This window comes from Lemur catta, chromosome 21, assembly GCF_020740605.2.
Source record: "Lemur catta isolate mLemCat1 chromosome 21, mLemCat1.pri, whole genome shotgun sequence".
Lineage (NCBI taxonomy): Eukaryota > Metazoa > Chordata > Mammalia > Primates > Lemuridae > Lemur > Lemur catta.
The window spans coordinates 22,387,074-22,403,936 of NC_059148.1; the positions used below are offsets into that span (position 1 = coordinate 22,387,074).

The 16,863-nt window shown below is 42.1% G+C and overlaps 1 protein-coding gene across 1 annotated transcript in view; it reads left to right on the forward strand.

Annotated features, from left to right (window-relative positions):
* The first annotated feature begins 9,479 nt into the window (after nucleotides 1-9,479).
* MED13L (mediator complex subunit 13L) overlaps nucleotides 9,480-16,863 on the forward strand; it is a 264,709-nt gene continuing 257,325 nt past the window's right edge. The window contains exon 1 of the mRNA XM_045535049.1: nucleotides 9,480-9,767. Within this exon, the coding sequence (XP_045391005.1) occupies nucleotides 9,696-9,767 (72 nt within the window). The 5' untranslated portion in view covers nucleotides 9,480-9,695. The remainder of the gene's footprint in view (nucleotides 9,768-16,863) is intronic.

Sequence of the window (16,863 nt, forward strand, 5' to 3'; positions counted from 1 at the left end):
TTACACATTTCTTTGATGTTTGAATATTTTATAGGGCATGCATTACTTTCAAAATTAGAGGGGAAATCGGATTATTATACAAAATTTAATTCCCAGTGCTGGCCAGGTTGCTGTGGAGGGGCACGGAACTCACTAGAGTTGCTCAGGCTGGAACTTAATCCTAATTCTGGCTCTGGGAGGCCCACTCATGCTGTTGAAGATGCAGTGTGACTCCTGCAGACGCCCCAAGAAGCCTGGGAAAGTCTCTCCTCTGTGGCCTGGGACCCTCCTACTGCCATCCCAGGCCAGGAGGGAAAGTGCTACTGTCCCTTCTCCGGTGGTGCTAGGGAAGCTGGGTGCTCCAGGTCCCATAGGACTGATTTTTCTGGACAGAGGTGGAGCAAGGCTTGGAGCAGACAGTGCCCTCATCCTCCTGCCAAGGAGAAGAGCTGCCTGTGGCCCAAGGTGGTTTAACACCTCTGATGAGAACAGCCAATGTTTATTGACACCTACTTTGTGCCAAGCACTGATGGGGCTTACTATATAGTACTGTATTATTTTGTATTCCTTCAACAAATTGTTAAACACCAACAATGTTCTAGGCACTGGGAATACTGCAGTGAACAAACAGGGGAGAAAAAACCCCAAACCCTGACTTCTCTGTGAGGTCAGTGTAATTATGCCCATATTATGGATGAGAAAACTAAGGATCAGAATGATGAGGCCACTTAGCCAAAAGCAGATGGCTGGTAAGTAGCTATGTTGCTCTAGGCCCCTATGAGACATCTGGGAGAGGCCACCCGGACAGTGAGGAAGGTAGGAAACTTAGAACAAGAGGTAGGGGATGTCTGAAGCATGGGAGGGTGAGGAAGCTTTCTAGCTTCATCCTAGCACAGGAGGTGGTACTGGCCAATGTTCAAACCCTGCCTTGCACTTCCAAGCTGTGTAACCTCGGGCAAGTCATTTCACCTCTCTGAGCCTCAGTTATCTGATCTGTATAAGGGGGACTGGGATAAGATCTACCTCATAAGATAGTTGTGAAGATTTGATGCCTGCCATAAAATGAAGCCCAGTAAACACACTCGGAAAACAGCCCCCTCCTAAAACGATGATATGGTAAGGAGAGGTCTAACTGGGTGTGTGGCTGGGAGTATGTCTTGGCTAGCTAGCTCTGCCAGGAGATGGGAGAAGAAAGCCTTTCTTCTGTTGGAATTTTGAGTAGTGTCTGATTAGATTATAATGAACAGGCTCGTTGGGGATGCATACGCTAGGTAAACAGTGACCTCATAAAACCACAGATAGAGAACAATGCTAAATGTGCTTTGAGTTATTGCATGGTTAACACGGAGTAAAGTCTGCTCATTGGAAAATCATTTTAAGGGTCTATTTTTTTTCAAGCGAGGAGAATATTTACTGAGTGTTTTTGGTTTGGTTTGGTTTTTGGTAGAATAAAGAAGGGGCTTCCACATTCAGGAACCATTGTGAAACGCCAGTAGCAAATCCCCATAACACAACTCGCTAACATTTACAGAAGCTGTTGTGATTAAGTGGGAAGCAGGCTACCGAAAAATCTACAACAAGAAGTCAGCAAAGTAAAATCAAGAGACTATAAAGTAAACAATATATAGAGAATGAAATGTAATTTATTTCCTTGGGGAGGTGATCTGTACCGACAGCAGCAACACAGTGACTCCGTACGCGTACTCCATTTCCATCCACGATAGACTATTGCAGTCAGCGCATTTGAAGATTGAGAAATTGTGTATGCAATTTAAAAAACCAATTGGTTATAACTCACCAACATGCTGAGAGATTGGCGGTCCATTTTAAAAAGGAAAAAACTGAGACCCAAGAGGGAGAGATGAGTTGCTTGCCTCCTGCTTGCTGAGAATTTATGACCCAGGTGACTGGAGAAACCCAATGAACCTGTCACTGGGGCAAAGTGAAGACAAAGGGGTGACTCGAGTTTCACATGTGGCATTTTTTTTATTGCCTCCAAATTGTTGCCTGAGTAAGGACTGTACTCCTTCCAAGGGTTGCTTTTAAATAAAATGATCTGTTGCAGAAAGCAAGATCTGGCCCTGGGGTAGGGACCCAGCCAGTAGAGAGACAGATAGTACACCTGTGCTTGGGCACAGGAAATGTCTTCTCAGGCCTGGGGACTTAAAGTGCCAGACAGTTTGGAGGAACCAGGTGTAGTCCCTGGAGGATGGTGGCCTTTGTCTAACATGCTGGGACCTGGATGTCAGTGCTCAAAGAGCAGGATCACCAGGGTGGGGTGGCTAGATCAGTTGCCTTCTCATCCATCCAGACCTTGCTGAAGTCCCTGATTTAGGCCACCGGTGAAAAGACATTTGTCCTCTTTACAAAACGCCTCCAGGAGGCTGGATGCTTGTGCCTGGCCTGCAGCACAGAAAATAGGAAGGGTGCGGTGTGCTGGCAGAGCTGCCGGAGGAGTTGGCATCTCCCCTCCCGCAGCGCGGCTTGGCTCTGGGTCACTGGGGCAGGCCCTTTCTTTCGTGAGCCTTGGATCACACTTGCCCATCCCTGGAGAAGAAAAGTTATAGAATCCACCTCATGAACACTCTTTTCTCTTAAAAATGATTTTGTTCACCCTAAAACCTGAGTTGGCTGTTGTACATTGAGGCTGCTCGGGTGTGTGGTGTGTGTGTCCCTGTCTGTCCAGAGGAAATAGAATTTAGTTTCAGGTGACACATTTCACCACCTGCTGTGGCCATAGCTTGCAATATTTAGGAAACTTAGTGAAGGCTGAAAAAATTATGAGTATCGTCAACTTTCTTTGGTTAAGCAGCAGTGTAGTCAAAGAAAAATATCAGAGGACACTTTACAACTTTTATGTTGCTTATTTTTGGCTATTTGAAAGCAATTCATTGTGGGATACTAGAAGCAGCATTACCTGAAGCAAAAAAGAATCCTTCTTATGGGTACGAAAGGTGAAGGTAAAATGCCAATGGTTCCAGTTAATTTAAGCTTATTGGAATTTTTAACAACACAAATCATTGCTTAAATTTTTTCTTTGGTGGTGCTTTTCTTGGAGTTTAATCTCCTCCTCCATTTTATAAATAGGACCCCTGAGTCTTAATAATAAAGCTCACTTTTATTGAACACTTACTATGTGTCAGGCACTTACTACGTTGAGTGTTTTCTGGGAAATAATTCACTGAATGCTCACAATAGTTCTAGGAGGCAGGTAAGAGTAGGACCTTGCCTCAGGGGTGAGGAAACTGAGGCACGATCACAGCCCAAGGTGGTCAAGAGAGGAGGTGGCAGAGCCGGGATTTGAACGAGGTCTTGTCCAGCTCAAAAGTTCTCGCCTTTGCCTATACCTCAACCATTAACTTTCAGACACCACTGCTCCAAGCCAGCAATAACTGCTGTTGTTTTTACTTCATCCCCTGTTCTTAGGGGAGAGGTTGGAACAATTAGGAAATCCTTAGTGGTTATGAGCAAAGCTGTTATTGCCCAAGGCAGCATAGCTTGATTGGTATAAGACCATTTAAGAGAGAACTTAAAACATCAACTTAACAATTGAATTTTGAAAGGGAAGGAAAGAAAAGAATAGACGTGCTACATGCAAGTGTCCAGAAAAATCTTTATGGAATGATGGAATGAATTACCTCGTCCATGTCAGGTGAGAGTGACTGAAGACTGGTGTTTGTCATTGTGCCAAGCTCGTTATTGGTCTCATTGGAACTGCATTTGGTCTCTTTCATTCTAAGCTGCTGACTCAAGTAGCAAACAACTCAAGAAGAAATGCAAATGGTCAAGACACCCGAGAGAAGATCCACCCCATGACAGTTTCAGGGAAAGCAAATTCAAACAACGATACCATTTTTCACCCGTTAAGTTGGCAAAAATAAAAACAGATTGGCAACTTCCAGATGCTGGCAAAATTGTAAGGAAGTGTGTACTCTTCCTGTATTGCTCTAGGGAGTGTGAATTGCTACAACCTTTGGGGAAAGTCTTCTGGCTGTGTTTATTAACAATAAAAATACACATTTATTAACAATAAAAAAGCAATCCTATTTTTGGGACTTTATTCTACAGAAATAAAAGTGTCAGTCCATAAGGATATATGGATAAGGATATTTATTGCACCCTTATTTAAAATAGGAAAAAAACTGGAAACCACCTGAATGTTTGGGAATAGGGGAATAATTGGATAAATTATGACACAGGTGCTCTATGAAACATTACACAACCAATAAAAGAATGAGTTAGATGCAGATATATAGGTCTAGAGGTATACTTGTGATAAATTATTAAGTAGAAAAAGCAGATTGAAAGATAATATATGTGACACGATCCCATTTTCATAAAAAGCAAAAAAAATTCCCTAGAAATGTGTCTTTAAGTTGTGTTGGTTGGTATGAGTACAGAGGAAGGAGAGCAACGATCCACAACAACGTGTTAACTTTGGTTATCTCAGTGGGGTAGAGAGAAGAGTATTCCCCTCTGCTTGGTACACTTCTGCATTGTTTGACTTGCTGCAGCCGGCATTCTGTACTTTTATTTGCAATAAAATAAATCCAATAAAATTTAAGTTAAAGGGAAGGAAAAACCTTCCCGTGATGAGGCTGAGTGACGCATTCCCTTGTATAAAGATGGACAAGTGACCGAGTGTCATAATTTATTGATCACTGCCTTTGGAGCCAGGCACTGCATGAAGAACTTTCCCTGAGTTATCTCTCTGGGAGGTCAATGCACAGGAAGAAATGGAGGTCACAGGGGTTAAATGACCTGCTCAAGGCTGCACAGCTAGAGCACAACACAGCAGGGATTGGAACCCAGGTGTCTCTTTTTCTGAAGCGATATTCTTAACTCCTACAAAATGCTTCCACCCTGCAGCTGTGGCAGCTTCCTGTGGTCTTTCTAATAGATGGTTCCTCCTCTGGTCATATTTTCGCTTCCATTTTCTCTCTGCCATTGCATTTGGTAACCATGAAAGGGAACTAACTTGTTGTCCTCCAAATAAGACCTAAGACCTGTGCAGAGTGGAACTTCTGTTTCCTGCCTGGGCAGCAGGCATTCTCACAAATGGGGAAACTAAGTCATGAGGATGCTGAAAAGATGCCTCCCACATAGGGAACTAGACTCAGAAGTCTTTATACCTGGTCCCTTGCTAGTTCCCATTAGTCAGCTTAGATAGTTTTTGTTTTGCTTTCTTTTAATGTTATCACCTGAGGTTTTCCATCAACTCCTTCTCTATTGAGTAAGGACTCTGCGGATCTTTATTGGTAATCTCACCCGTGCAGAGTGTCAAAGAATTGTGTTGCTAGACCTGAAAGATCACCCGGGCTGCCATTTTCCCACATGAGGAAACTGAGGCCCCAAAAGGTTGACTGGCCCATCCAAGATAACAGGCTGCTCAGTATGGCATCTGGGACTGGAACCTCGTTCTCCCGGGTTCATAGTCTGCACTCATGTTGCCAGAGAAATCACAGGCAGCACTTCTAGTCTTTTCTCTTCTACTTCGGGGCCTAGACTTTGACAGCCAAGGAAATCTCCTTGGATAAGGGTTTTTTCTTTTCTTTTGTTTTTTTATGGTCTTGCTTTGTCTATTTGCTTTTGTTTGTTTTTGGTTTTTTTGAGACAGAGTCTTGCTCTGTAGCCTGGGCTAGAGTGCCATGGTGTCATCATAGCTCACACCAACCTCAAACTCCTGGGCTCAAATGATCCTCCTGCCTCAGCCTCCCGAGTAGCTGGGATGACAGGAGTGTAGAGATGGGGTCTTGCTCTTGCTCAGGCTGGTCTTGAACTCCTGGCCTCAAACGATCTTCCTGCCTTGGCCTCCCAGAGTGTAAGGATTACAGATGTGAGCCACCGCGCCCAGCCTACTTGCTTTTTAATTTACTTTTATAGTGTCATTGACTACTCTGTTGTTTTCAATTTTATTTATTGATTTTTGTTTATAACTTATTATATTAAGTAAGATATGCATTTGGTAAAAAAAAAAAAAAAGGGAAAAATGAAAATGCAAACAGTACGGTAAAAAGTAATTCCTTTTTCTACCCCAATTCCTAGTCCCCTCCCTAGATGCAACTAAAGTTACTAGTAGTTTCTTGTCAACCTTCCAGAGATATCTCAATTAATAACCTATTTTTTGAGATTATTCTGTATGAGTACACTTAGTGCTAATTCACTATTTTTAATGGATTTATGAGATTAAATTGTATTGTTATTCCCCCTAAAATGGGCATGTATGTTGTTTCTAGTTTTTGCTCTACAAACAATGCTATAGTTCATACCCTTGTACTACATGTCTTTAAACATTTATGTAAGAATCTATGTAGGAGGAACCTCTAGAAGTAGAATTGCTGGGTCAAAGAGTACGTGCATTACAAATTTTGAGACTCATTGAATGGACATTCAAAACTGTGGTGTTAATTTATATTCCCACTGGCAGTGTATGAGTGTTCTGCTTCCCTTAGCATTTGTCTAAGCCTTTAAATTATTGTCAATACTTATTATGGCTTTAACTTCTGTTTTTCTTATGATGAGTATCTTAGTCTCTCGGGCTGGTATAACAAATTACCATAGACTAGGGGACTTAAACAATAGAAATGTATTTCACATAGTTCCAGAGGCTGGAAAGGCCAAGATCAAAGTGTCAGCCAATTCAGTTTTTGGTAAGGGCCCTCTTCCTGGTTATGTCTTCACATAGCGGAGAGAGAGGAGAAGCAATCTTTCACATGTCTCTTCTTACAAGGGTACTAATCCCATCATGAGGGCTCCACCCTTATACTAATTACCTCTCAAAAGCCCTATCTCCAAATACCATTACAGTGGTGATTAGGTTTTTAACATACGAACTTTGAGGGAGACACATTCAGTCCATAGCAATGAGGGAGGTTGAGCATCTTTTCATATACAGTCATGCATCACTTCAGGACAGGGATATGTTCTGAGAAATATGACATTAGGCTATTTCGTTGTCGTCAAACATGATAGGATGTACTTACACGAACCTAGATAGTATAGCCTACTGCACACCTAGGGTGTATGGTATAGCGTATTGCTCCTAGGCTACAAGCCTGTACAGCATGTTACTGTACTGACTACTGTAGGCAACTGTAACACAATGGGAAGTATTTGTTTATTTAAACATATAAAAGTTTCAGTAAAATGCAGTATCATAATCCTATGGGACCACTGTCACATGTGGTCTGTTGACCAAAAGGTTGTTATGTGATGAATGACTGTATTTAAAAGCTGGTCTTTCCTATTCTGCACACTATCCAAGTCCTTTGTTCATATTTCTAATAGATTTTGCTCTGGCAGGTTTTTTTAAAAGTTGAACCTAAACTTGCTGAAGAATGAGAATTTGGTGAGCAGGTACGTAGGAGGAAGCCCTCCTGGAGTGCAAATACATGAAATGTGGATATGATCGACCATCACACCCTCTCATTGCTCAAACCTAAGTAACACCATGTATGTTGATAGAGTGCTTTTGCTTTTTTTCCTAAACACTTTCGCCAATAGTATCTTAATAGAAATTCATGACACTGGCCTGAGGTCAGTGGGCCAGCAATTAGGATCCCTTTTTGACAGATTACGAAATGAAGCTCAGAGAGTTAAACTATGTTGATCAAGGTAACACAATCAGAGGTTGCAAAGCCAGCAAGAGGCATCTTTACACAGGGCCTCCTGAATACGTGTTTTGTCTCTGGAGTCAGACAGACCTTGGTTTGAGCCACTCACTAACTGTAAGAGATTGGAGATGTCACCGCACCACCTCTGAGCTCTGCCTTATTACAGCCTAAGGATAATAACAATATCTACCTTATGTGGTTGTTCTGAGGATTACATGAAATAATGTATCTACATTTGTTACAACAGTGTCCGCCATGGTAATACACGTTATAACATGTGATTCATGCGTTTTCCTTTAGCAGTATTTGTGGTAGTTCCTGAAGCTCAACGCCTGTGTCCAAGACTTCTTTCCTTTAATTACACCCTGGCTGTGCTGTCTACTTTTCCTTTCTTTTAGTCTAATCCACCTGAAACAGCTGGCTCTTCCATGTTTGGAGACTTATTAGTGAAGAAGTCGTTTCCTCCTCCCCAACTTTTCAGGGAGCAAATGCGTTGAGGAGTGAGAGAGAGACTCTTCATAGCGGCACTCCTCCACACTCCCAGGCCACATACGCTCAGTAAACGTTGGTTTTCGAATGAATACAGCCAAGAGGAGGGTCTGCTCCCAACGCAGCCTTAGCACGGTGCCTGGCAGTTGTAAGAGATTCTGGCACATAGCAAGAGCTCAGGAAACATTTATGCAATGAATGAATGAATGAGTGCGCACAGTAACTGGGAGTAAGGGCTCCATAAACATTTTTGTATTAAATGCATACTGCCTGGAACACAGTAAGCGCTCACTATATGGCAGCCGTGACTATCCCACGGCGAGGCATATAAAACCTAGTACAGGAGCTTGGCTTCACTTTGCAAGGGTGCGTGGGTTCGAATCCGCACTCCTCTTCCCAGGTGTGTGACCTCGGGCAAGTGACTTAATCTCTTTGTGCTTCTAGTTTTCTCCTCTGTAAGAGGCGGACGGCGGCGTGAGCCTACGATGAGACGCTCCCCGGAGCCCTGGGACGGGCTTCCCGGTCCGCAGCGAGCCCCGGCCACGCCGGCCGGCCTGGCCACAGGGGCTCCGCGAGGGACCCGCGTCCTCTGCCGCGCCGCAGCTGGGGCGCCTGGGACTCCCGGTCGCGCCCCGCCAAGGTCCGTGCACCGCGAGGGGGCGGGGCGCCCACGCGGGCCAGCCCACGGCAGCCTCCGGCCGGCAGTCCGCGCCCGCCGGGGAGCCGGGCCGTCCGCACTTCTTTCTCTCCCTCTCCGTCTCCCTCCCTCTTCCTGGCCGGAGGATCTGGCCGCACTCGGCTCAGCAGCGCCTCCCGCGAGCCGCCGCCGCCGCCGCCGCTCCGGGCCCCTCCCCCGCCTGCCCCCGCCCCCCCGCGCGGCCGGCGCCCGTCACGTGACGCGGCGCCAGCCAATGGCGGGCCGAGCCGCGGTCGGCGGCCGCCATTGCTGTCAGAGCGAGCGAGCCCGGGGAGGGAGGAGAAGCGAGGCTGACTGGGGAGGAGGGGGGGGGTGGGGGAGGAAGAGGAAGGAGGGGACGTCGCTCGGCTGCCGGGGTCGCCCGCTGGCTTCGTCCGCACCCCCCCCTTCGCGAGTTCTCGCTCCGCGGCGGCGGCGGCTCCGAGGCGGCAGCGGCGGCTCCGGGGCTCGCCTCCCCTCACGCGCCGGCGGGGGCCGAGGGGGAGTCGGTGGCTGGAGATAAACAAGGCGGCGGCGGCGGCGGCCGAGGAACAGGGAAGGCGGAGGCGGCGGCCGGCCCGCAGCGCCGGCCCGGGAGGCAGCGGCGGCCCTGAGAGGCGGGGAGGGCGCCGGGCCGCGCGGACAGCGCCCCCCGCCGCCGCCGAAGCCGCCGCCGCCGCCGCCCGAGCAGGAAGGAGCCGCGCGGCCGGCCCGGACCCCCCCGCCGGCCCGGGCCCGCCGCCCCCGGCGCGGCGTCGCCGCGGCGCCTCCCGCCCGCCCGCCGGCCCTCCCGCCCTCCTCCTTCTCCTCCGGCGGCGGCGGCGGCGGCGGTCCGGCCGCCCCGCGCTCCCCGGCGAGGCGCCGCCGCCCGGCCCGGCCTCGCCTCGGACGCCTCGCTCCGACATGCCCCTCTCTGGTGGCCGGGCTCGCGGAGGATCATGACTGCGGCAGCGAACTGGGTGGCGAACGGGGCGAGCCTGGAGGATTGTCACTCCAACCTCTTTTCGCTGGTGAGTAGCCGGGCTGCGGGGAGGGGGCTGTGTCGGGGGTGGGGGGGTTCCCGACCTCCGCCGCCGACCAACTTTCTCCTCCCGCCGCCGGGACTTCGCCCCTCCCTCGCCTCTCCCCGCCGTTCGCCTCTCGCCGATTCTCCCCCTTTTGGATCGTCTCTCCCTCGCCTTGGATCCCATCCAGTGTTTATTTGGCTCTTTAAAAATCATTTGTGAGCGCGGCGCTCGGCGTGGAATTTGCATGTGGAAGTCTCAAAGCTGCGGATTCTGGGCTGCACTTCGAACGCCCACCCTCCGTTGCAATCACACCCCGCTTCTCCTCCCCTTTTCCCCCTTTTTTCCCCCCTAAATGTGGAAGGCTTTGCCTGGTGCTGCCCGCGCCTGTGATCAGCAGCCTTTTCCCCCCTTGTCGGATCGGCTGCCTGCCCGCCCGCCTGCCTTTTGAATTTTTTTAAATTCCATAATGACACCTGCAATTTCGCCCGAAAACAGTTGATTGAATGCGATTGTGTCAGTAAAGGACTCTTGCACCCGGAGCTCCCGCGATTGTAAACATCGACAGCCGCCTGCCTCTCGGGGCTTACTACGCCGGAGAGCCGTAAAGCCATTGCACCGAGCCGACGGAAGGTGGAGAAAGCTTTTTCTTCTTTCTCTCCTCCTGTGTCTTTTAAAAACTGTTTTCTCTATCCTAACAACGAATCCACACACACACAGAAAAGCAACAAGCTGGGCGGTTTGATAACATCGCTTTTATCTGCCTTCGCTCCTCTCGCTCGCTCGCTCTCTGATAATTGACAACTTTTGCTTCGGATTTGAATCGCCTGCCTTAATCTTGAAGCAGTTAAGGTGTCAATTGTTCTCATGGAAGCCTGGCACCCGACGACAGCGTCTGGATTCATCGAAATTAAAAATGTATAGGGCTCCAGCAACTCTTTCCTGGCGGTGGCAGTGACATTTGGTGGTAAATGCCATCTTTGCTTTTTATTGGGTCGTATTACCTAGCTCTGAAAACATTCACGTTGTTAAACCTGGCGTTTGGGCTAATAATTGCAGTGCGTGGTCTTTAAATATGTGCTTTGTGCGTGAGTTACTGTATGTATAGCTATGTGCCCAGGAGAGTAGGAATTTGTTTAAATATTGAGCAAAGATTTGTAAACAGATGTAAGGCAATTATGTTTCAAGCGTAGAATATAATTGGAAAATTGGCTGAACGGTTTATTTAATTTAGCCTTAAAAACACCGAACTTATTTTAAGTTGTGTACCCTATTTTGTGTGTGTGTGTGTGTGTGTGTGTGTGTGGAGGGAGGACTGCCGTTTTGGAGAGCATACATTTTGGAAATAATTTTCTGTAACCCCTGGTGTAGATAGAAGCATTATTTCCTCTTAATCCTTGTTTACACTGGATAAATAATTTAGTGTTCAAATTGTAATTAGTTACATTTAATTATGGGTGGCATAGATGCTTTTTTTCTTTGAGACTAATGGAGAAATACAAATTCTTGCCAACTTTTCAAGTGGAAGTGTTATTTTATTAAATATGTTACAGCATTTATGCAGATTTAAAAAATCAACATGTGATTTTTACCTACAAAGACTGAGTGCCATAGTATCGTTGCTTCCACTCTAGTAAGATCAGGTTAATTTTTTTTCATCAAACATTTTTATTCAGCTATTTAATCTTAAATTCAATTATAAGTTCCAATTCATCCTCTCAGTACTGTGATAATTTTGCCTTGATCTTTTGATATGTGGGAATAAAACTCATTTTGTCTCTTTTTTTTTCCTCCCTCAGTCTGTCATTAAGTATCAATCAGGTTCAGGGACTTTCATAGATTAGCAAACATATTGATTAAGGAGTATTTAAAATGGTTTTTGTTTGGCAGCTGCTGACCACATTGACAGAGGTAATTAAAATAACCAAGTAGACCAATATTAGTGAGGAGAGATCTCCCAAATTACCATATATCATGCTGACTGGGAATGGCTTGTGTATATACAGATTTTGTAGAAAAACGAAAGTATATTATATGTATAGCTAGTCTTCAAGATGTATCATTTTTCTCTTATCTTTTTTTTTTTAAAGCTTAGGTAAGGATGATAATGTTATAGAGATAAGATCCTTGAGATTCTTTTGGAGAAACAATTTGTAGGAGAGGATTCTGTATTTTGAGTATTTCTCCCTAAATCTCTTTAAACCAAGGAATTGATTTTTGAATATGGTTTTTTTTTTAAAAAAAAGTAGAATTACTCTTTAGGTAGTGACTTTGAAATGGAGAACTACAAGAATGCTTAGGTTGATTTTTTTTTTTTTTTAAAGGACTATGGAATGTCTATATTCTCTTGGGTATGGAGGGTGAATAAGGTGCTATTTTAAAAAAATCTGAATCAGTTAAACTTCGGACTTGTACATTTCTCTGATGCCAAATTGAGAATTTTTCCTGAAAATTATATGCAGCAGCGACTTAGATTAATAATATGTTCTCTGAAGTACATTGTATAGAGTAGTTAATGTCAAAGGAGATATTATTACTTGTTCAAAATAAAGCAAGTTTTATATAAAAGAACTCTTTGTGTTTAATAATAGCATGCTTTTTTTCTGTTGGCCTGTAGTTATTTTTGCTTTTGTTTTTTTGATCAAAGTATTGTTTGTAGAGAATCCCTAGATATTCATATTACTGTAGATTCACATATAAACTAGAGATTAAAGTTCCGTACCGCAGTAATGACCCACCCACTTTCTGTTGTTACCTTGAGGTGTTCATTGTGGCTTAGCAAAAGTTAATTGTGTTATCAGGTGCCTTAAGATTTTTGCTAGCCTTTTACTTGTTTTCTGATTTTCTCCTGCATGGAATCAAATTTCCAAAATTCTCTTTTCAACCTCCATTTCCCTTTGCTAGCATGTGAAAAATGCCATTATGTATATACGAGATGTGTCATTGTATGTGTTTCTTGTTCTTACTGTTCTGTGACTTGTAGCTACTGCATGCCTGGCTGTGCCTTTATGACTCAAACTGTTTTCTTATGCTGTCCATCACATTTCTGGGTGACTCTTGTTATATAGTCACTCAGTTATAATTCAGTTAAATGTGTTAAATCTGCCTTTTCGGAAAGTGCAGCGGTGCACTCTGTGGCGTGTGAACTCACCCTTGTGAGAAAACATATTGTAATTTCCAGATGTTAAGTATATCTGTATTTTTCTCTATTGAGATAATATGGAGAAAGTGATTTTTGTGTCCTTTAAACTTAAGTATGTACTCTTTGACATGAGGTAGTGATTGCTAATTCTTAGGTATGTTTGCTGTACATTCATGTTGTTTTATTTGCTTAGAATCTTCCTGACTATGGATAATTGGGTGATGATCTCAAATTCTTGCTGAATTGAACACACTCACACACACACACACACACACACACACTAGTACTTAATTCCTATTGAAGACCATTAATGCTATATTTGAAGCTTTTAAGGTAATCTGTTGTTGACCTAATTTCTTTTTGTCTTAAGAGATTTATTTTTTGCAGAAGGGAAGGTAGTTGTAAATATAGAAACTTTGAAATGTATTCTTTTGAACCAAGTGAACCAAATGGGGAAGACTATCAAATGGAAATGAGGAAAAGTGAATGATGATTTCTCTAATCTTTTGAAGTGCCAGAAATTCTATACACAGGGTATTTTTTCATCCCAACTTGCAATTTTATTATTTATATTTAAAGCATCTTTTTTTTATGGTGGTTCATTTTCTTTAATGAAAATATTTGCAATTTGTTAATGTATGTTTTCTGTTTAGCATTTTGTTGTTAGTAACACATGGTGTTAACAGTATTTATATATTTTTAATAGCAATAATTGCCACCCGGTAATAGTTGCCATATTAACCTCCAATTGCTAGTAAATATTTTTAAGTACATAATAGACAGCAATTTAAGGCATAGTGTAGCAGTTTACTGGACCGTTTTAAAGAGCCATTTGTACGTGTGATGAGTTCATAATTTTAAAGAGAATATACCTTGGACCTGTATGCTACAAATATTTTGCTGTGTTATTGCTTGAAGTGCTCCTTGGGAAGAAGTTAGGTTGGGCCAGTTTCTTCTTCTTTGTGAGGAGAATGGGAAGGGGGGGTGCATTTAGGACATTGTTTATTGAGTTTATTCCAGTTGCTTACATAGCTTATCACTTTCTTTGGAATGTTTTGGTCATTTTTTTCATGACTGTATTAAATACTTATTCGGAAAAAAAATCTCTTACGACATTTCTTTAAGTAATATAAGTTATAGTAGTGGATTATGTTAATTAGTTATGGAAAAATTGATCTTTTTTGTTAACTGGCTAGTTTAGCCTAGTTAATTATGAGTTAATTGTATTCATCAAACACTTTCACAGATCTCTCTATTCTTGAGATTAATAAAGAAGACACGTTCTCACCAGTTTGTACTATGTGCTATAAATTGTGATAACTACTTGGAAAAGATAATTTTGCTCTATAGTTCTATTTGCCTAATTATTTAAACTTGAGATGAAACTCTTATCCCAATGTAAATAGTAATGAGATTGTTTATCTGGATGTTTTTATGGACAGCTAATTCAGCTGTCTCTCAAAGTTTGATTCAGAGACTAGATATTTTCGGGAAACATTTAACTTGTTTTTGAAAGAAGAAAATAATAATAATAATAATAATAATGATATTCCACTTATTTAAACTGCTATTAGAAGTACTGATTTGTTTTTTTCTGAAAGTGGATGATACATTTATTTCACAGGAGCCTAGCCAGTGAGAAAGATTAGACAGAGTTTATGAGAATTAGTAATGTGGTTGAATATTAGGTGTTAGTATTGTTATTGAACTGAGCATTGCAACTATTTATTAGAAATGGAGAAAAAGATTTCTGCAACATTCTTATTAGTGTCATTTATTTAAGATATGTTGTATACAAATCTGCTTTATAAACTATATGTGCTGTATAGTGTTGGCCACCCCAGAATGTCTATTTTGTCATAAACATTTCTATTTCAAGACATTACATTTAATGCATTGCAAAATGAGGCAGGTAGGTAGCCTAAAAATGTGCCTGTGGGATATAGTAAAACACACACACACACTTAGTTCACACTTAGTTTCATAGTACTTACTTAGAGGTTTAGAATTAGTGAATTAATATTTATAGTGTGTTCTTGGAATTTAGAATTTTTTCCCCCTCTTGAGTCATTTAACTTTTTTCTGATCTTGTTCAGATAATTTTCTCTTATAGCATACGCTTTCATTGTTTATTTGAAAGATTTGGAGGTGTTAGCTTTGTTCTGTTGGGGGAATTCACTTCCTTCATTACATAGGGGAGATGATATTCCATTAATCTTGGTAAATATTAACATAAACGAGGAATTGTAAATTCAGACTTATTTGCATGAATGAAATATGTATGCTGCCCAATTTTTGTTTAGTGCAAAGTCACTTATGTATATCAGCATAGTTTTCTCTTTGCTTTATATGAAAATATTAAATTTTGTTAAAATGTTGTGATTAGTGTTTATTTCAGAGACAGTTCCCCTACTATACCGCACTGTTTTGTTATTGAACTTTTAGGATTATCTGTGATATAGAATACATTTTATTCTCATAAATTGGCTGTAATAATCCTCCTTTAGGAACTCCTGTTTTTCTTGCATTTGTATTAGCATGTCTTAGTTATGTTTGTTGAGGTAGAGTTGTCTTCATTTTTAAGCTCATAAAATATCTTCTAGAGTATATTTGGATTCCAGTCTGGAAAAAAAGAAGAAAGATGACCTTTTTTTTGTTGTTGTTTTTGCTTTGTTTCTCGTTCTAGATGAGAGGAAGGAGACTCAGTTGGGTCCAAGGGAAAATGTTATTTCATTGGCATCTCCATTTTCTGGTTTATTATGTATATTTCTGAATGTTTGTTTCTTATTCCAGATGAATTGTGGTAGAATCTTATTAAAACTGTATTTCCACTACTGTGAAATAGTACAGAGCCCTGGCTGACAGCTTCTACATTTTGTATTTTTTACAGTATAGTGAAATTTCATTACTGTTAAAGGAACCTCCTGAGTTGATTGTATTAAAATTTCATTTGTGTCTTTATTTTGCATAGTTTAATTTTAGCTTTAACTTAAAAAATGGGTAGGGGAAGATAAAGAGACTATAAGGAAAATATTTCTTTTAAAATCTTCATTAGATCTTTTCACTGTAATAAGTCTTAATACATATTAAGTCACTGCATTAATTGGATATATTTAAGACATTTATTTGATATTAAAATTAAATTTGAGGAAAAGATTTGTTTCAAATAAAATATATAATTCATTGGGAACACAATTTTTATAAAGTGGAAATTTCAAAAAATTGATAAACTAAAAGGATACTGAATGAAAATTACTGTTTTTTCCCCTCCCTGAAAGAACATTGATAAATTTGTGAGGAAGTATTTTTGAGTAAGATATATGCGGCTTCCTCATATTTCCAGATTATTTCATTAAATAGGAAAGATGATTAAATCGATCTGAGCTTAATTTGAGAGCTAATAAATAAGGTGTTCAAAAGAGTATAATTGGTGTGACAAAACATTTTAGTTGACAATTTTCATGATGGAATTTTAATGTCTTAAAGAGAAATAAGGAAAAACATGCATATATCTAACTCTGGAACATTTGGAACCAGCTCCTAGTTTTTTTGCATGCATATATGCCTGGCACAATCCTACTCTTGAGGACATTCAAATGTTACCTCTTCTGTGAAGCTTTCCTTGACTCCCACAGGCAGAACTAGTCACTCCGGCTCCTGATGTGAACATGTGTACCTCCTTCCATGTACCTCTGATAAGTAGCTACACTTCTGTATGAGTGTAACCCTGTTGAAATCATCTTTGCATTCTCTTGGTAGTTAGGTGCTCATTAACTATTTGTTAAATGAATGAATTGCTGGGCAACTATTCTCTGTTCCTCAAGGGAGCTCTCTCTCATTGCCCATTTGGGTCCTGATCACAAGTATGCTATTTTTATTTGAATTTATTTAGATGTTTAGCTCTGTGTTCTGAATATATATTACGTAGGCTGTATGTAGTGTAGCTTGATGATATTTTAG